Source organism: Apostichopus japonicus, chromosome 16, assembly GCF_037975245.1.
Source record: "Apostichopus japonicus isolate 1M-3 chromosome 16, ASM3797524v1, whole genome shotgun sequence".
NCBI classification, from domain to species: domain Eukaryota; kingdom Metazoa; phylum Echinodermata; class Holothuroidea; order Aspidochirotida; family Stichopodidae; genus Apostichopus; species Apostichopus japonicus.
In genome coordinates, this window is record NC_092576.1 from 43,405,134 (window position 1) to 43,426,821 (window position 21,688).

Consider the following 21,688-nt stretch of genomic DNA (forward strand, 5'->3'; position numbering starts at 1 on the left):
TCTAAACAATGGCAGTGAGGGAAGATCTCACCATGAAATGTATTAATGTCCTAATGCACCAACTCACATATCCATGAATGTAAACAACTGTTCCAACATGCATGACCATAAACATAATACTTTTTATAGAACAGGTTTAGCAGATGACTTTTTAGTTCTGTTTCTCGATACACATAAATTTGGCATCCTACTGTAATAACCACATCTTAGATAACAATTATTTTACCTCTGTGTGAAAGCATCGGTGACTAAAACAGCTATGTAAATTAGTGTACTGGTTTCAACTTAACAAGTTCTACGTGCTGGGCAGAAGAGCAATAGAGACAGAAATTTCCCTAGGATTGATAAAGATAAAAGATAAAAGTGAATCTGTGTAAGAATGGCACTGTATACTGTGTGGCACAGTGCAGCACAGTGTAACAGGAACTGGAATAGATACTTACAGTTTGAGTAGTTTTATGTTGTTCGAGTTAGTGTTAATATTTACTAACAGCTGTATGCCGTTGTATGCCATATACTGTGTAAGGTGGGAGAGGGAAGGGGAAAGGGTAAATACAATGTTCGCTCTACATTAGCAACGTAGGTTTCTGCAGGTTGATATGTACATATGCTTCAGGCGCGTATCCAGGATTTTCAAACCCGGGGGGCGCGAATTACTATCTAAGCGGAGCGCCACCATCGGTTGGCGCGCAGCGTACAAGAAAATTTCTTATTTTGATACCCCCCAGATCACCGGAAACGGCACTTCTCGGGCTTGAAATGACCAACCAGATGTACACTTTTTGCCTGAGAACCAAGTATTCCCTAATTTTTTTCCATCCATAACCTTTTTGAAGATTGTCAACCCGGCACACATCATGATCGACCTGATCGCATCTCCTGTGGGTCTTTGCTTTTGTAGGTGATTCTACGTCGCGGCCCACAATACCCGTCAGCCCCACTTTTCAAGGTTTTAAGCCCCATATTTGTTCAGAATTTGAAAATTCACATTTCTCGTGAATAAACTCACTTCAAAACATACTCATAATGTTGTACAAAATTTCATCTATGGACAACCAATATAGAAAAACTTCCTTCAACCCCTAACAGACCGGTCAAAATTGCACGATTAGAGGGAAGTGTGATGCAGAATGTTGGTCAGAAATTTTCGAAACTTCAGACACAGTTAATTTATTGGTGTACAAATATTAAAACCTGTTATAACGGCTATTATAAAACTTGGTTGAAGGAAATGAAACAATAGCAGATATTTCCGAAACCGAACACTACACACATGGGCGTAGGAGGCGCGGCGGCAGTGGCGGAGCTAGGGGTATTGGTCAGGAGGGGCGAGAATGGTCTGTAGGGGCGCTTTCGACACTATCTAAGCGGAGCGCCACCACTGGTTGGCGCGTAGCGTACAGAAAATTTTTGAGTAAAGATACTCCCTAGATCGCCGGAAATGACCCTTTCCGGGCCTGGCTAATTTGCAGATAAACGAAGAATAAGGTGTCATCGCCAAATTACACCAACAAAATGTGACAAATGTCAATAAGTAGATGAGAGCGCAATAAAAAAGTCAATAATCTAGAATAAGTAAAAAGTGGTAAAGAGCTGAAAAGGCGCCAGCAGTCCATTTGAGTCCGTCAGGGGGGCATCCGTCCCCATGACCGTATGGACGCTCCGCCACTGCCCGGCGGGGGTGCAGCCCCTAATTCGCCATTACTATGTAAAAGAGAGTTTTGACATAATTGGACCTCCATGCTTTTTATACATCTACGTGAGACATGTCGTTGTTTACATTAGCATCCCGCGGTATACTGCGCAATTTTAACGGAACGTACGGTACATGATGGCATGCGATGTAATAACCGATGCTTGCTTATATGATATTGACATTAACACGTTGAGCGCGCACGAAAATTTGTGGTTATTTTTCAGGCAAGTCGGACAGTTTTAAGGCTTTTCATCCTGGAACGCCATTTTCATGCTCACTGATATGATGTGATATCTGCTGTTTGCGTTACAAATTCAAACAGGCGCGTAAGAAGGAATTTGTCAAGGGAGGGGCGAAGCCTGTAGGCAAATTATCTAAGCGTAGCGCCACCATAGGTTGGCGCGAAGCGTACAAGAAAATTTTGGCCGCAAATGCCTCCCAGATCGCTGGAAATGGCACTACCCAGGACCATTTGTTAGCGCGAAGCGTACAAGCAAATTTTGGGCAAAAAATGTCTCCCAGATCGCTGGAAATGACACTTTCCAGGCCTTGTAAGTTGCATCTAAGCACTTTCTATTTTTAAATTACTTAGCGATATCATTTAAAAAAATGCTGAATGAGGGGGGGGGGGCGGGCGGTCGCCCCCATCCCAAAAATCGTCATGTTCGAGACCAGCCACAGTTGGTTTCATAGCACAATTCTACACACGCGTTATGATAGACCATATATAGAATATATATAGATCATTAGTGAGAGAGGAAAATGGAAACGTCAAAAAATGGAGTTGTCGGTGTAAGGGGTGGGGTGAGTCACACATTTACGAAATCATTGATCCGTCACTGGCTACCCTTCAGCGCTGTAATGATGTCACTGTTCCTCTTTCTCTTCCCGATGTCTTCGCGTTTTTCTTTTACTCCCTCCTTTTCTCCCTTTTCTCTCTTTCTTCATTTTCTTTTCCCTTCCTTCCTCTCCTCCTCCTCTTTTTCCCCCTCTTTTTTCCTTTTTTCTTCTCTTTTTTTTCTCTCCCCTTTTTCTTACCCGGGGGGCGCGCGCCCCCAACGCCCCCCCCCCTGGATACGCACCTGTGCTTTTACTTTAACCTTTGATTTGGTCCATGACACTTGCATTTAATGATTTATGTGTAGTCTATTATGTGCAAAGACTTGATGCGTCAAGTATAGTAATTCTCACTTTACAGAGACAGCAAATGAATATACTGTTATCAGTGTTCTTTCTGACAAAGTAATCTTGAATTTCAAGGTAATGATTCTCATGTCTGCTTTGGTAGAATACTGTACCTAGTTTTGCAGATACTTTTCAAGGACTTATATTCCGAGAGCACCATTGGTATTCATGTGTAGCCTTACCTATGGAAAATAGTGACATATGTTTAGTGTGTTCCACAGAACATGAGTCTTGAAAGTAGAATGCATAAATATGCTATTGTTTAAGTGTAAAATACATTTTAAAAATTTAAGGGTTGGAACAGTCCTTTTCCTTTCATTTACATCAAACCTCTCATTGACCAAAAATCTTTCACTTGTATTCTTTTTAATCATATGCTTTTTATATTCATGATGTAAGATCCTTTTATCATGAAATTTGTTTGATGTAACTTTGAAGTTTACCTACTTCACAAGTAAAAGAGAAATTTGTTCAAAACTTACTCATGGCAAGAGGGATGTTTAATATGAAGTGATATTCTACACCCCCCTCCCATGTACTTGAAGTTCTTATCAAACAAGATTATTTATTCCTTTGCACTATTGGCCTTCAACTTTCCCCTTCTAGGATAGGGTACTACAGTTCCCAAAATTATAGATATACTTTAGAAATTGTTCTGTCCATTTCCCAGATGTATACAGTACTGTAAGGAAGGTTCAGACAAGGAAAATCAACTAAAACTTAGGATAAAGAGTTGTTTTCATTCTCACTTTGTGATATTTGGACCAGCGAAGACTAGAGAATACCCAGAGTTTTAGCAACTGCCTAAAACTGTATGATCTGATCTATTATTTACGTCAATGAGTTTCATTCAATCTGGGATCAAACAATATAAGAGAAAAGTAATTAATGATAGCCTTTGATAATGATAAACTTTGTTTCTAAACAGATATGCTTGAATTACAAATAAAAGTAAAAAAAAAACATAATCAATGCATCTAATCAATGCATATACATATACATAAACAGAATAATTTGAATTCGCGAAAGTGAACCCTGCACTACATTAGATCGAAAAAGACGTGCAATTAAACCAAACTAAACATACTAAATTTCCCGTTACCTCTACATAAAATATCAATACAAAAACAACAACTTACTTCTTTGGCAGTATACTAAAATCACACGCTATAATGACTTCAGACTATCTAGCTTTCCTGAGAAAAAAACGGTTAATAGTTCTTACAGTAAACAAATCGACCGTGAAGGAATGTCGTAATTGTTTCCTGAGCGTGACCGGAAATTAAATACTAAAATATGATAAATGAAAAGGTTAAATAGAACTGAAGCGTGCAGTAATCCCGACTGCTCGCAACATCATTCATCAGTGATAAATTTGTAAATGTTCTTTCTGTTCAACATTAGGGTATATTGAACCAGTCATTGTTGAGATGCATATCATGTGTCCGTCCAAGCTTTTACAACTTTCGGATTGTTTTTCTTGGGATTTATTATTTCTGGAAAGTTAGCGGAATCAATCAGACATATCAATTCCTTTCTTTCTAAAATGCACACTAAACATCCTTCAAAATAGCCCTCTTACTGACCAACGCGTATGACTCATCACCTTGACCGAAAATCCTGTGGCTCTGTGCGGACAAGTTGGTTGGACTATTCCATTTCATCAGGGGGTCTTAAACAGTGTTTCTATAATTAGGATTGCATTAGATAAATTAATTGGTAATTACTTGCTTCAACATTTAATGATGCATATTCTACGGTCATTTTCTTTGAAATAATATTAAGTTCGATAAAATATGACGTTTTGAAAGAGAATCTCGGCTGTGGCGTTTTAGGTGAACACTGTGCACTGTTTGGCTGTACCCTATTGCAGAGTACAGGATACAGATATTACGTACCTAATGGCGTGCCCACCTAAGAAAGCGTAACTTGTATTTTTCTTAGAAGATATTCGATTGGATTGTACTTGGTCCGATTGAAGATAGTGACCAATGAAAATGAATTTAACATCAATTTAAAGTTATTATACATAAATAAAATAAAAAAAATCCCAACACCGTTTGAACTGAATTTGTCAATGAATATTCAAGAGGAAGGTTACGCAAACACTAGATGCGTACGTTATCAAACAGGCAATCTCCAAGCGGAGATGTACGCAAAAAGGCAGGCACTAACCGATAGGAAAGGCACATGTTTACATCCTTATACATCATCATATACCAGCGCATGCGTGGTAATGCGCTAGTTGCCGGTGACGTAAAGAATAGGAGGAGCTTAGACTGGCAGACGACAATACAGCACTGATCTCTAGTGCAGTATAGTGAGCGCTGCAAGGTGACGTCAGACATGCACAGGAAATTTGACGAAATTCGAAACCTTGAAATCTACTTTTCGACCGAGCTGTATTCACTTCTCTTTTGCTCAACTTATCTACCGACGCTACCAGTACCACTTAACTTTTGTCTGCCTCATACTGAGAAGGTTTGTAAGTATTATGAAAAGTCGAAGTAGGCAAATTCTACCAAGTTAGTGAGCACCAACGTTAGCCCCGCTTAATTATACGGCCATAGGGCCTGGGCCTAGTTAGTGCTAATGTAGGCCTAGTCAGTAAATATGACTGTACATTACGTGGCCTAAGCCTAGGCCACAATTAGCACTCGTATTCGTAACGTTACCTAAGCAAGCGTATGTTTATTGCCTATTACGAAAAACCAAAGCATACAACTATATGTATGTACAAATCCTCAAAATGTGATGATCCCAAAAAATCTATTGTTCTGTTCCTATAAACAACGTTCGCGTAGCATGCTTTACAAGTTAGCCTACATTGTAAAAGTTTTTCCTAACTGAGCCACTCATCTGATGCTATGTACAACCAATAAACAAGGCTTTGTGCTGTTCAAGCCAAACATTAAAACCCATGTATAAGGATGCTCATGCCAGGATCAAGTAATCATGCAAACTTTTAGCCCTTGAGATAAATTTATGACCAAGCTACATGTAGTTCAATACAAAATCACAGAATATATTGGCTTTTGTATGTTAAATTTGTAAAATTATGGTTTGATTTACTGCTGGACAAAAATGTGCATTTGTAGGTCTAAGTGAACCAAGACCATCCTGTTGAAAGGATGTTGAGATAACGTCGTTTGCATTTGGCCACATCCCCATGTCAACCCTTCTCCCTCAAATTTTGCACAATTTGTTTGGAAAGCCAAAATGTGTGTAGTATGGTGTATAGTTGTATATCACTACAAGTATGAGTTAACGTTACTTTACCTTTCTTATTTTCAATGACATTTTGTGCCTGAAGCAGTGTCACTGCAGGACTAAGTGAAAATATTTATTTTATCTTTCAGAGAAATGGATCAGTCACAAGTGGAAATTCAACCTTCAGAGCAGGTATAGAGTTTTTCTTTTAATTTGCAGAGGTTTTGCATGAGTTGCAAAACCACACAATATGATTATTCTTAAAATTAAGATGGAAGTATTTCAGTGTGTCTAAGATTTCCACTACATACAGTAATAATAGTGACTTGGGATAACCAGTGAGTACTACAAATTCTAAAAATAATTTCTGTAAAGTAATACTTAGGCCTATGTAGAATATTGGCTGATGTTGGCTGAATCCAAATTAAGGCTGGAAAAAACAGTGTCTTCTTGTACAACTTAAGAAAGTGTCCTATGCTTCCCAAAATTTTCTGCCAAACCACAGATTATGCGGGAAAGACTGATCAGGGGTAATACGGAGATCAGACTTCCTTTTTGTTATTAATAATTTATAGCCATACTTCATTTTAATATAACCTTTTTGTTATCTTATCATTTTAACCCATTTTTTGTAACCCATTATTCCGACTTTCAGTTTCTTTTTAATTCATTCAAAATAGACAAAACAACTAAGGATACGCATAGACAAGCCTGGGGGTTTGTCATCCTTCAACATATTTTGCAAGGAGCTTTGTTCCCAAGAGGAAGGTAGGTGTGCATCTTGATCATTGTGCAATGCTACTAAAGCATGTTTATGCTTATAGGTCAGTGGGTCCTTCAACCATGCCCATTATGATCTGAAATGTTGCACATGTATCTATGTTGGACATTTGAAAGATGCAATGATGCTCAAGACAATATTTCTACAGTTCTGTCATGTGCTAGACAGATTATGCTGTGGTTGAATATTTGTAACTGACAATATTCCAAATAAGTTTATAGTTGTGGGGTTTTAAATGCATGTGTTCATGAGTCAACCATTCCAGTGAAATATTCATAAGAGAGGGACATCATCATAGCCCCCCCCCCCCTGGCTACCCCTCCAGTAATACCTCTGTTCTGACACAGTACTAGTTCTATTTCTTTATAATGATAACTTTTGAAATATGGCAATAACAGAGTAGCATAGCAAAACTTTACATATCACTCTTCGATCTTTGGCCAGTGTAAAAAACAAACAACCCTAGCTGCTACCTGGCTGACCCACCACAAAGGCTCCACACTTCTCTCCTCCCTGTGACTCCTAAATTTGGTTTGTAATGAGAGTGTCAATTACATTACATACTGTAGCTGTACTGAAAGTTTCTAACAAATGTAGCTTTAGAAAGGTTGATTGACCGCTTACATCTTTATTTATGTTTAGGATAGACAACATCCTCTTTTTTTGTTTCAGGTATTAAAGAACTAACAACTTCAGCACGGTTCACTCTGTTTTCACAGAGATGGGCCCAGCTGAGTGATGAAGAGCGGGCTATCTACAAAGAGAGAGCCAAGAGTGAACCCCTCTCACTATCCTCTAAAGAGAGGCAATGGAAAGCAAACCTGAGGAAGATGAAGCGTTTGGTAAATAAATTTGTTTTTAAAGTTTAAGATGAGAATTGAAGATTATAATTTGATTATGATAATTTTTAAGGCTTTTGCACATCAACATGCCTATAAAGCATGGCATTTCCTGACATATGCTTCAACATGTTTCAAATCACATTTAACTCATGTTGTTGATTATTACAAATATTCAATGACTAGAGAATATTCCCAATTTCAAAGATGCATATGATTGGGTCATGCTGATTGGAAAGGGAAAGATCTCTTCATAAATCAATGTCATTATACCATTATCAGCATAAGAGTTAGTACTTAAGAATAGTACTGGTTATGATTCATGTTGTACAAGTAGCATCATTGCCATGAAGATATGTATCGGTTAAGTCAGCAATGAAATATTAAGACTCAATTTTCCAGTTGCAACAAATGTATTCAGCCTAGTGATCACTTAAACAGTTGAAACAGGAATCTTCACAGTGATTGTAGATGGAAATCTGCATATTATTGTGACTTTACTTTATGTATAAAGGATGAAAATAGAACATCTAGTTCCTGAATGTTGTATATGCATTTGCTTTAATTATTCATTACAAACAGATGGATCACCAAAAGGAACTGATGCCAACCACAGAGGGTTTCTTTGTAATGGCACACTCTGCAAGGGATGAATACTTTGGTGGGTCTGAACAAGGACTTAAGTACCTCCGTGAGAATTTCCATATTGTGGAGGGCTTTATTGCAGGTAAGATGTGAGACATTGTAACAGAGGTAACCTCATTGCAATCAAATGAATATATAGGGTGGCTGGATTTGTTTATAAACTATACTGTTGAAAACAATTTACTCATAAAATATTACATTTATGCAGAGGTTTGTCTGAGAGTTGTTTGAATTTCCTTGGGATCAGGTTATAGTGCACATATTTTTGTTGGGTTTTAATCGCTGTTTAATATTTTACATTCTATTATATCCATGTACGTCAGGTTAAGATTGTTTCCTACAAATATCCAAATGTTAGTGGCATTGGGTACCAAACAGAGACCATGGGGCAGTGGAAATTTTTACCCTTAAATGGGTATGTATTGATACATATATACTAGGTAGTGTAATGCAGTAGTATATTGCTTTGAAGTTGCTATTAATTATCATTGTATTACAGTAATATTTATGAAGTAGTTTATTATTTAGGCATTGCCATTCTATGTACCTCTACTATAAATTTCATATTCCCTGACGAAATCTTCATGACAATCCTTTGTCCTAGCCATTCTGTCCTTGCTCCTCACCAAATTCACTATGTCAATTTGTAAGTGGGTCCAAAGAATTGCAATAGTCATGTTAAAACAATCTTGATAGCCTTCCTAGAATTTGTAGATAGATATCTTGAGCTTCATTGTAAAGTTCAAGGAGTCTCCATGATCATAACTTTGCCACCTTGACAAAATCTCCTGCTTGTTTTTTATCAGTGTCAATGGCAACACTCTATGTCCTGTAGATGTTTATTCCTATTCATATCTTATCTGCGGTAAACCATTTTCCACAGAGCCCACTACTGATTAGAGGATGAAGATGTCAGATGGCAGTCCACCAACTTGACATGAAACTACATCCCAGTTTCAAACAGAATAAACAGTGCATCACACTCAAGTAATAGAAATATTGCACAATTCACAAAGTACTGGGTCAACCTTTATAGCTTCATTATTTACATGTATGTCATATGTTTTTTTTATTTTATTATTTATTACAGGTCCAGGAGTGTGGGCCAAATCATCTTCTAGTAAAGTGACGGTGAAACAAATAAGGGATCTCTTTAATGAGAAATATGGTAAGTATTTATGGCATTATCATGTCATAGGAAATGGTTTTGAGAATCTCACTGCCCAAAACATCACCATGTCTGTGACTCTCCTGGTGACAAAATAAAAAAACAACAGCAGAAATAGCACTCTGCAACGCACTAGAAAAACAGTTTATGTCTCTGTTCAAATCAAACTTTGATTTGAAAGGTTTTCATTCCTCAATTTTTCATTTCCTAAATATGAACTGTTTAACTTGGCAGTCTGGATCCTGCCATTGGGTTCCTGGCATGAGTGGTAAAGAGTATGTTACATTGCCAGTATGTTGTAAATATATTTTATTGTTAATTGTTGTATGTTCAAGACAACCTACTATTATATGACTTATTTTCTCCCCAAAATGTCAATTCCATTGGGGCAAAGTGATGTTTTTAATTACCAATCAATGAAATTTACCACTATTGTAACCTGCAGTTCCTCGTGTATTTTTTTAAAAGATTTCCAGTTTTCAACAGACACCCCATTTGGGTGTCATCTTGGGTAATTCATTGGGTAATACAATGCTGTATAATTATGATGTTACTATACATGTGTGACATTGACATCACGCTGTACTTATGACTTCCACTTGCCAAGTACTAGCAGCATATAATCATGTTTTCATTCTGATTTTCAGCTGCGGTTGCTGGTAAAGGCAAGAAGATGCCATACAGCATGCAGAACAGTTTCACAGTGTCTGGACTTCCAGACGGACTGCAACTGAGACAGCCTTCCAGATATGGCACAAAGCAGTTGCGAGAAATTTGGGATGCCAGAGACTCAATTGTCATATTATTACTTAGCTCATAGCGACTGGTTAGTTTAGGGTTAGGGTTAGGCTACCTTTCTACTTATATATGCTATATGCAAAGAATGTTTTCTCATGGGAGCAATTAAGACAGAAACCCTTTAGTATGGAAGCTCATTAGAGCCATGGTTCTTTTTTGCTTCAAGGCCGAAATCCTTAATTGTCCCTTGCCCCTAATGAGCTTCCGTAAATTAACCATTATGAGTGTCATCTGGCTAATACAGGCACTATTTTAAATTCTCTTTATTATTATTACAAAGTCAAAGGATGTTTAACATGGAATAATAACAAAAGGTATGCCAGTTTCACAGAGGTAAAACCAAAATATACTTAAAAATATAGTTTCATTTTAATGCCCTAACTATTACAAGTACTAAAAAAGTCAGGTGGGTACTTGAACATTAAACTTGACACATAGATAGAGCTTCATGTCAGTGGATGGCAGAGTGGAAGCACTGTAGGTGATGCTTCTAAAAAAATCAATTGCCACTTTACATAACTCGAATTTTGAAATGACAAAATAGCAAAAGCTGGTTCTTCCAAAAGTGACAACCTTTTTGTCCATATTCCCGATCCACCTGCATCTTCTTTATATATATATATTTTTTTTTTTTTTTTTTTGGGGGGGGTTGCATTGAATTTTTTTATATCACTAAGAATGACACAAATCCCTGTCAGCATAAGATTAACTAAAAATATGTTCAGAAATTTTCAGATGTTTTTCTCCTCAATGTTGTATCACATCTATTGTTTTGTGTAAAATAAAAGAAGCTATTTCCCATGATGGGTAGCAGTCTTAGTATCAGCATTTCACTTTATTAATAACAAGTAGCTCAACTATTAAAGTATACCTATAAATGTTTGGTAGGCTATTAGAAACCATAAAAACTCTACATGGAGAGCTGTTAATTGACCTGTCAACAGCATGGCTGTATGCAAATTGGTATTTCTGGTTGTCATATCTGTTCAGGTCAGTTGATGGTTTAATGTTTTGACTTGTGCAATGATTTGAAGTTAGACTTAACATGTCTTTTACATTCCACACCATATATGAGCATTGCAAGTGAGATATAATTTTTTAACTTTACACTATTAGATGTAAGTAAGGATGCCCATACCATTGTTATCATTTGATAATAACAAGCTTTTTCTTTTCAATGGAAAAATGGAGAACAGGAATAAACAGTACATCATAATTTTAATCCTGTGCAATATGTTGGCTGCATCAACCCTTCAACAGTTTGAATTATATAACACCATGACAACCAGTAATCTCACAATTTTAATGTGTTATTTTATCTTACACTGAATAATATTTGTTTCACCATTTTGCCAATTTTACCTCACTCTTTTCTTAAACTCCATCCCTCATTCATGTATTCCTTATCTACTCTTGCCAGTTTATATATGAAATCCTTGATGTATTCCACCTTGCTCAGATAAAACGTTTTTTTTTTGATATTTTAACTTTTATGCTTAATATATGGACTACAAGTGTATGTCATTCATCTTGCCAATAAATAAGACATAACAAAATCATGGATCCTGTCATTTCTAGCTCAATCCGATAAATATGCATGTTGATGATGATCTTTGTATGTTAATTCACAAGTGTAAAAAATGAAAGACCCTAACACCCCAACCCATCATCCAGATCTGTTGTGATATTTAAGATGACCTCAACCACTTCCTCCCCATTTAAAAAACACCCAACAAAAGCACCCCCCTCCCCCTCCTGTCCTCTCTGAAATACCAATCGACATGAAATTTTGACGTGGAGTAGAAGACACCCTTGTCATTGTCGTACACTTATTTCGTGTAATTATCTGACCGGGAAAGGCTTGTTGTCTATATGATTTCTATTTGCGCCAAAAATAAGTGTTTTTGTCTTGAAAAGTATACAAAGTACCTCTTTTTGGTACCCCTTCCTTTCCACCTAGGGTATGTGACGTGGCTGAATTTTTGATATGTGGGAGAAAAGAGTCGTAGCTACGTGTAGACAACTCATACGGTAGCATTAATCTTCGAGAAGGGGGTATAGTCTATACGTTTTGGATGCCCTCCCCCCAAACAAAAAAATAGTTTTTTTTTCAACGGTAGTAGCTATAATAACCCTAAGCAAGGACGCCAGCGCCGACGTCAACATTTGAGTAGCTTTTTTACCACCTTAGGTCATTGACGGCGGAACCGGGGGGGGGGGGCTTGGGGGGCTCGGCCCCCCAATGAAAAAGTTGAGGGGGCAAATGCATGATAAGCCCCCCTCCCCCCCCCATTATTTACCAAGGCTCCGAAACGTGCATCTGCCCATTTTTCAATGCATACTTGTCGATATGTCCGATGCACACGGATACTATATAGGTGTAATAATTTTAGTAATCGTTGGGGGGACCCTCGGCCCGTCCCCTAGCTATAGACCACATTGTCACCCCAACCGCGTCTTCACGCCCCGTGAAAAGTGGAAGCAGTGAGCGCAACACAACTTCGTCTTAGGCCAATGACTTGCCTCATTTCAGCCAGTTCTCCAACATTCCCGAAGGATATATCCTTCTAATGGTAGCACAATTCCCATGGATATATCCTTCAGGGACATTTCCTTCTAATTGGAGATGTATCTTTCGTAGGGTATATCCTTCTAAAGTGCCTTAAGTGTGATAACAAAACACATTATTAGCATTTCACCTGTACTGTATAGGGTACATGCATTCGTGACAGTGCTTCGTTCATAGAAATTTGTTAGCAACTGCACATGGTTTTGGAATAACCCATTTGTTGACATTAAGAAATGCTTTCAGTTTTTTCTTATGACATTTATTTAATTATTGCATTTAATTGCAAGTAGTAATTTACTACACTCAAAAACGTCTTTGCGAGTACACTACAAGCAATAGCTACTCTCTTAACTTACACCATCCAATATACAAATTACAATGTTTTTACAGATTTTTACGTGAAATCTTAGAAATTGCAGACTTGAGACCCATATTTTAGGGCTAGGTATTCGCAGCATAAAACGATCGGGAAGTGCCGTTTCCGGCCATCTGGGGGTTCGAAAAACCCAAATTTTTTTTGTACGCTCCGCGCCAACTGTTGGTGGCGCTCCGCTTAGATAGTCTCCACAAATTAGCCCACCCCCCCAATAATTTTCCCGTTCCGCCGCTCCTGCCTTAGGTCAAATCAGACAAAGTTAAAATCGATAGAGAGCCCCATCTGTGACCTTTCATCACCGGATGTCCCGTTTCCACAGGTTTTGATGTAGCGTGACGTCACATCGACCCACTTTTTGACATGTATGTACCCATATCTCAGCCATGAAAAATTCGATCGTTTCCAAAATAGCACCAATGGATTCAGCATGTCCGAAACTATCAAGAACAGTATTTACATGTATTTTGCGCGATTTATAATTTCTGACGTCATGGTGGGGCGCTATTTTCGGCGAAAAATTCAAATTCACCCAATTTGCTCGAAATTCCAGATTTTGTCAAAAGTAATAATTAGACATTATATAAACGTCGTTTTGTTCTGTTCCGGTCTTTATTTTTTTTTTTTTTTTTTTAAATATTTTCTCATAAATACTTTATTTAGGCCGCCATTTTGTCAATTTTTGATGAAAATTTTTGAAATTCACAGAATCAAGAGAACAAGTCTCGACATATTTTCGCTGGTTTTAAAAAAGCAATCGAACATCAACTTTTGTAATAATCGTCAATATTGCGTTTGTTAACGTCACTTCCGGTCAGAATAAAATAGCCACAAAAACGGAACTTATTTTGTACAGACTAAAGCGATGAGTCTCCAGTGTGAGTTACAGGTTGATAGATTATTCCTCCGGTCTCAGAAACGGACCCCTAGGTAAAACTTTGAAACGCCCTCATTCCGGAAGTAAACAACTTGAAACAAGTTTAAGATCATCACATGATAGCACGCATCGAGTTACATCACGACACCAATTTGTGTCCCGAAAAACCATATCATGTACACACAGGAGTCGAATATGCTAACCCTAAGCTAACCCTAGCTAACCCTAGGGGTTGGGGTTAACTTTGAGTGGCAGCCATCTTGGATTAGTATGACCTAAGGTCAAAAAAAAACTTTTTGACCATTTTTGATGGTCCGACTTATTAAATCCGATAAAAAATAAAAAATTTGATGAGTCAAATTTTTGACCTCTGATTGACCTTTGACCCGATGACCTCATGGCCAAAATTTCTCAGGTGACCATTCCTTATGACATCACACGTCATCGTTGCAAGTTTCGTGGAAATCGGTCACTCTCACGATCTTTGACCTTTTTTTGAAGAAACAACATTTTTAACCTTTGACCCCCTATAACACATGAACCGGAAGTGACATATACTTGCCCTTTGCATATGTCAGTGCCCTATTGACCCTAAACATCCACAAGAAATTTGGAGGTCAAAGGTCAAAATTTACGATTTTCGACTTTAACCCTAGGGTAGTCATTTCACAAAATAAATATAAGAGTAGTATACTAAGTCACTTGCATTTTTTGGCTGTAATAAAAAGTCATGTGACCGAAAGTGACCCAAGCTTCGAGGGGGTGTCCTATTACATGAGTTCCACCCTTTGACCAAAAATGGACCTATGGATCCCCCACTTTTGGAGATAGAACAAAAAATTGGACACTTTGGACCTAGAAATGGACGACCGGGATCTAGGTACATATTACGTTACATATTTTTATGGTCACTTCCGGTGAACAATTTTTATGAATTTTTCAGTTTGGGTCACTCTACTCGCCAAGGCGCATCTTATAAAATAAAATAAAAGTTTTGGGGCAAGAATATTTGACCCCCAGGGGGGGTGGGGTTGGTCAGTTCATGTTGGCTGGGACAAAACAGTTGTTGCTTCAATATTTTATGTATACTGTGAAGAAAGGCCAAATTTTTACCAGACCATTGCCCAGTAAACATTTAGACGTCGGATCGACGTCGGGTTTAGGTCCAGATGGTCGGTTAAACGTTGGTGTCCAACATAAGTGCTAGTTCAGAGGTCGGATTGACGTCCCAAGTTAATCCTTTCACTATTAGACGTCCTAACGACGGCGGATGGACGTTTGTTAATATCGTAGTTATATAAAGGTAGTCTTTTCGACGTCGGATGACAGCCCTTTGATATACGTCGCGTTTTAATGGTCCATCCGACGCCGAAATGACCTATTATAATAGACCTATAATAAAAAGTTCGTTGGATCGACGTCGGTTCAACTACGGACAGGACACGTCGCACTGAAAACGTCCCTCCGACGCTCAAACGACCAGTCAGAATAGCCTTATCATAAACGATATACCCCCACCGCATATCCTCACAAACACAACCACATCCCCGACTACGTATTTATAACACTTCCGTAGACAAATGTGCGTCGGCAGCGCTTTCATCTTCTGCTGAGCGAACGTGAAAGAGGAATGTCAGTTTTCTTTTTATGCGCTGTGCAAGACTATGGAAGCGCAGAAGGGACATTGCATTGAAAAGTTACCGACTTTTCTAAACCACAAACAACGGTAAATTGTCGAGTTAACGAGACGATAACGTGATAAAATTCACAAACTTGGTATTGAATGTTGTTAATTTATTAATTTTCTGTAATTTGCTGAGTTGCACACTGAGTTGCTACTATCTCAAAGCAACTGATGACATTGTCAACTGATGACAATGACAGAAGTCGGAAAATGTTGACGAGATAAAGTATCTCCTTCAAGTTTCTGCAAATTGGCAGGTTACCAACTTTAACAAAACTACAAATATATGAAAAATGTTGAGATGGTAACGTGATTCTAGAAATTGCCGTATTGACCGTACAACCGACGGATCTCGTCAACGGATTTATTTTCTGTAATTTGAAGAGTGCCAAACTTTTTCAAAGAATGTCGGGAAATTAACAAGATAATTACTCTTCAATGATTTGACGAATTGCACTACACTAATCTCGCGAACATAGCGTTATATAATTGAGTTGAATTTTGGTTACTCCATAGTGGAATTCAGTGTTGTTTTTTTAATAATATTTACGAGTTGTAATTGTGCAACACGACACTTTTACGGTGTTCATAAGGGGACATTTCTCACACATTATAGAATAACACAACTTCTTGACAAAAATCGTAGTTCTGTCGAGATACTGACGCTTTCTTGACATGTCTGTCAAAATGCATATACCATTGGTTTAATTCTAGGTAGACTCTGGGCCACTGCATAGCCATGTAGTGCCCCCCCCCCCCCCCACACACAGAAACACTCATTTATAGGGAGTTTCATCCTCCATTTCCGGTCACAATCTATTTGTTTGTTAATTTGGTGTGGGCGTTAGGGCTGTTGCCACGGCAACTCAATTTTAAATTGGAATTAATGTAAACAACATAAAAACAGTACGACTCTTTCATACCGTTTTATAATGTTGGAAAGACGTCCAATAAAAGTCATTTCAATGTATACCGAAGAGTCGGCCAAACGTCGGATCAACGAATATTGAACAGTTTCATCGACGTCTAATCGACGTCGACATTGACTGTTGGAAAGACGTCCAATGAATGTCGTTTGAACGGTACACCGAAGAGTCAGCCAAACGTCGGACCAACGAATATTGGACGTCTGAATCGCCGTCGAATCGACGTTGCGCCACTTTGCAAACGGGAACGTGGGAGACGTCGGTCAGACCATTTCACGCGACCCAAACCCAACGTCGATACGACGTCAAAATGTTTACTGGGTGGGACCCCCCATATCTCCTAAAGGTTCTATTATGATGTGGAGCTATCAATCGGAAACCGATGATAAATCATTACAGCGTGTCACCAGTGAGCACACAAGTTTAAGTACGGCTCTGTTTCATTCTGTCCAACCCGTGTTAACCCCCACCACTCCCCCTCCTCTTCTTTCCCACCCTGCCTGTTCGTTCATTGTCAGGTGCTCAAACACGGCACCACAGTATTCCTGTCCAAGCAGATAGATATCGCTGATGTAACCTGACATGTTTTCCAACTCTATCTGAAGGAAGAAAGTTTAAAAAATGTAATCATGGAATGATTTGCTCTTACATTATCCATTTGTTAATTTTGTTTATCAGTTATTTAAAATACCAGTCATTTTCAACATACTGTAAATACAGTAGAAGGTATATCCGACTTATCAAGAACCCTTGAATGGTTGGATTTGGGGAGGGTTTGGGCAAATTGACTTGACTTGGAGAGTTGCCATACCTTCAGTGTGAAAAAGGGCAACCACACCTACTTCAAAATGATACAGTATTCAGCGATTGACTGCAAAAACGAAAAGCATGTGACCATGTGGTTTGTGCTGCCTCAAAGCTCTCACACATAACAGTCTCCTTATGCAAACGACATTTGAATTTTATATTAGACCTTATGTTGGATAGTCCTGCCAATAGTTGTATAATCCAATAACACCAAAGCAGCCTATTCTTAGGGTATTTAAACTTAAGAGGAAAGGAAGGTGTTGGTGGTTGACTGCTGGCAAATAAAATGAAAGCCATGATCCTCACACTGCACGAGATGGTAGGTACTATCTTCATTGTCTCAATAAAATGGGTCACATAAAAATGAAAATATTAGTTTCATCGACTCCATAAACCCATCCAAAAGTTTATCCTCAATGTTGCTTTGTTTTTTAATATTACATCTGCACCTTGTATTTGAAGGAGTGCCATCACCTGTACTTTTGTCAGGCAGTTTATGCGCTGGTAGTTGAAGCCTTCCAACCACTTTGTTGGCCTTTCAAGCTCTGGCTACTACCGGGAAATGGAGAACGACAGGACATTCTTCCAAGTAGTTTTCTGCCATCCATGACAGAACTTTTCTGTCACAACTCACTTCTTCAGAAGCGGAACGTCTACTTTGTTTCTTGATTTGCTTAGCTTTGCTCCTTTTTTTACTTTCTCCTTCTCTATTCTTCTCAAGGCCAACAGTTAGTTCTACAAGAAAAACAAGCAATAAATGAACAGTGTGTAAAGATCATAATCTGTGACTTGGCTTTTAGTTTCAAAGTTTTCTTTTGTATGGGCCCAATTCAATTAGGTTGGTAGGGGTGGGGTTGTAATGATTTGCCTGAAGATTTTTGTGGTACTCAACTGTGCCAACCGTGTAGTTCTCAACTGTGCCATGTGAAAAGTAAAAGTCAATATGGTGTCTCATTAATAAATGGGTTCTATTTGACCCTACCAGAGATAACAATACATTGCCCATGTTTTCATTGAAATACCCCCCCCCCCTTTGCAATCCACCTGTCCTGCTGCACCTATGGTCACAAGATACAATCCTTTTTCAAAAGTGGAGAATGGAGAGGTGGGGTGTGCGACGTCATGCATTAATTGAAAGGGATTTGAGCCCAAAATTTAAAATTATACATGGTACAATAGAGTACAGTGGTAGTCAGAAGCCTCCTCCTGTAAATTAATCATTTAGCTCATTTGTTTAACACTTGTTGGTGGCTGTTTACTCTTGAGAATTTTGCCCCTTGCCATAAAGCGAGAGATCTTGGTATTTTGTTATTAAACAGAACAATTAGTTTATCTGCAATGTGGCAGGCAGTACCACCAGAATATACAGTAGGGACTTCAGAACAACTACTAATTATCGTTAGGTAAAAAATATGTCAGCCCAACTTAAACTCTTATGATAAGCAAAGTGCTTTTTTCTGTAGGTCTATACAAACGGTCTTACAAGCCATAAAGACTAAAAACTGACCTGGCACATGGAACTAGGTTTAGCCTAGTCAGAGCCTAGAGTTTACTAGGATGGATGCACTCATTTTGTGCATGCATCAAAATGGCATTGGCCCTATATATGCCAGATATTCAAATATGGACACCTTTGGTCAATTTACCTCAGCTCTAGACATCAGTCACAGTGATTGTTCATTGATAATAACTGAGAACAATTGGAAAGTACCCGATTTTAAGTGAATACTGATTTTAATTAGGCTCCACCTTGGCTAGGTCACGGCTAGTAAGACCCGGCCTAGCCTCGTAAGTTTAGATAAGTTATATTTTTGTTTAACTTGTAATAAACTAATAATAGTAGAAAAGAAAGCATCAGGAGGGACAGTCAAATACACATCAATGACCCTATGGCAGAGAAAAAAACCTGAAGGCACAAAAGATCAGAACCGATTATAATGCTTAAAGTATATACTTGTCCAAACATTGTTTAACTCATTCACACTACTTGTAGTTCTAGACTAAGCTTGTACTGTAGTTCTTGCAATACAACTACAAGTAGGCCTCGGCTAGTGTTCTCAGTAGTATAACTATTAGTATTAGGCTAGGCCTATGCTATAATACACAAAAAATACTGTGATGCGCATGGCTACAAATTTCGCGGATGCAAAACATAAACAAAGGCATAGGCCTAGAACCTAGCCTATATCTAAGCTTCCTTAGCATTTGAATCGTTTAGGCCTAACATTGTAGATAATCTTAACTAACGTTTCGACTACGCTTCGCCTAGTAGTAGTAAGTTTGTCAAACCTGAAACGAAACAAGGATTGGAGTGATGTGGTTGTGATACAGGGCAAGCCTAGGCCACAGGCACTCGTAACGTTATTTGGGTGTATAGTATATAATCTCCGTGTTTATATACTATACACCCAAATAACGTTACGAGTGCCTGTGGCCTAGGCTAGATAGCGTAGCATAGTTCTAACTAGAAGTTCTAGGCTACATAGCGTAGTACTCACCTCTTCAATCAAAGTCTTTTCTGTACCATTCTACTTGATCAAAGGGCCGAGACACATATAAGGGCATTCAATTCCAATTTTAACTTGATAGCGACCAAATCTTTAGACCAAGGCAAAGTGTTTACAACGCTGTAGTGCATCAGATTCACGATCGCCGGGTTTCGCTGGTCGCGCCGGAACTGAAATACGCGGGTTTTTCTTCTAGGGAGGGTGCACGCTGAGAGATCGGCACAATTTGAACGTTCAGATCAGAATTTAACTTCTCAAACTGACCTATTTTGATGAATACTGCATCAAATTGGTTAATTCGACCACTAAATATGGTATAAATGATCCAGCTAAGACTCTTAAAATATTTAAACAATCATCAAACGTAAATATTATGTTTAATTTTCGTGCATGGCTAAGGTGAATCACGCTACTTGAGAGGGAAATAGTTACGTAATATACAAGCTCACTTTCCAAACTAATAACCTTGAATGGTGCAGAGACGGCCAGTGTCCATCAGTGAACGTCCGTGCTACTAAAGGGCGGATTCTCACATGTACACACTATAATGTTAACATTTCTATCATACATCTGTACGTCAATATATTTCTTTACTTTTTTCTACACAGATAGTACACATTTTGTTTTATCCTTAAAGTCTTTTGAAATTATTTCAATTTTTTTGTCTTGCTTAAGATGTACACTGACTGTGCTGACTCTTTCAATAGTTTAACATTTTCTTTTGTTCATCACCTGCCAATCAAATATTTGAACAATACAATGAAAAGAGTTTGTATTCAATACAATAGACGCCCGCGTCTCAATAAACATTCTTTTTTTCTTCAATATAACAGATTCGCTTTTATAAAAAAAAAATATATATAAAAAACATCTCGAATTTACTGACAAACAAGTGCCTGGGTATTACAATAGATACGTCACATCTAGACACTGTCTGGTTTTAAATCGTTTGTAGGTTGGTAAGCCTTTTTTTGTGTATCCTACTATACTGTCTGTGGTTGGACTGGGCCCCGAGTGTAGTGTACTGAACTGTACGTTCCCGTTGAAATGAAAAACACGTAAACAACACTGATGTTTCGTCCTTTTTTTCTTCATCATTTTCATCAATTCTTTATTCAAATAATTTGCTACAAAATATAATACATAGATGGGAAAGTCCCCATAAAACCGCAAATGCATTGGTAGGTTAATGGTTTAGAATTTTACTATTTAAGAACTCGTTTTATGTACAGAGCAGCCCTTTTTTGTAAACTGGTAAAGACAGCTTCCTAGATTCTTTGTTGTAGCTTCTTGATAATTTTGATAACTTTTGTAACGCATTTTATGTTTTCACTATTAACTTAGTCTCATAAACTTTTATATGTCTTAACCTGTATTTTGATGTTTTGTATATTGTTATATTTTTATCCTATTTATAAATTTTTCTGTAAATTTATACTGGAATAAAGAAATGAAATGAAAATGAAAAAGGCTAGGGTATTGACCATATGGTTCATGTTATTGTTTGATAGTACAGTTAACGCTAGAAAGAGAGGTTCCACGAACATTCCAGATATAGCTGGTAATACCAGGTATTCGTTAACGGGTATTTCTGTATCTGTTCTTGCTTATACCGAGGCATCC

The 21,688-nt window shown here is 38.0% G+C and overlaps 2 protein-coding genes across 3 annotated transcripts in view; both read left to right on the forward strand.

The window, feature by feature from the left end:
* Positions 1-4,992: 4,992 nt before the first annotated feature.
* Positions 4,993-12,498, forward strand: LOC139983294 (uncharacterized). 2 transcript variants are annotated; one of them, XM_071996756.1, is made up of 7 exons: positions 5,224-5,366; positions 6,241-6,283; positions 6,772-6,859; positions 7,545-7,714; positions 8,294-8,438; positions 9,447-9,524; positions 10,172-12,490. In XM_071996756.1, exons 2-7 carry the CDS (start codon positions 6,245-6,247, stop codon positions 10,342-10,344), a joined length of 693 nt encoding a protein of 230 aa, XP_071852857.1. In that variant the 5' UTR covers positions 5,224-5,366; positions 6,241-6,244; the 3' UTR covers positions 10,345-12,490. The 2 variants fall into 2 exon arrangements, with proteins under 2 accessions (XP_071852856.1, XP_071852857.1); XM_071996755.1 differs by lacking the exon at positions 6,772-6,859 and having other exon boundaries at positions 4,993-5,362; positions 10,172-12,498.
* Positions 12,499-14,232: 1,734 nt separating this feature from the next.
* Positions 14,233-21,688, forward strand: part of LOC139983280 (uncharacterized) — a 254,458-nt gene continuing 247,002 nt past the window's right edge. Inside the window, exon 1 of the mRNA XM_071996738.1 lies at positions 14,233-14,236. The gene's annotated coding sequence lies outside the window, so the exon portion shown is untranslated. The remainder of the gene's footprint in view (positions 14,237-21,688) is intronic.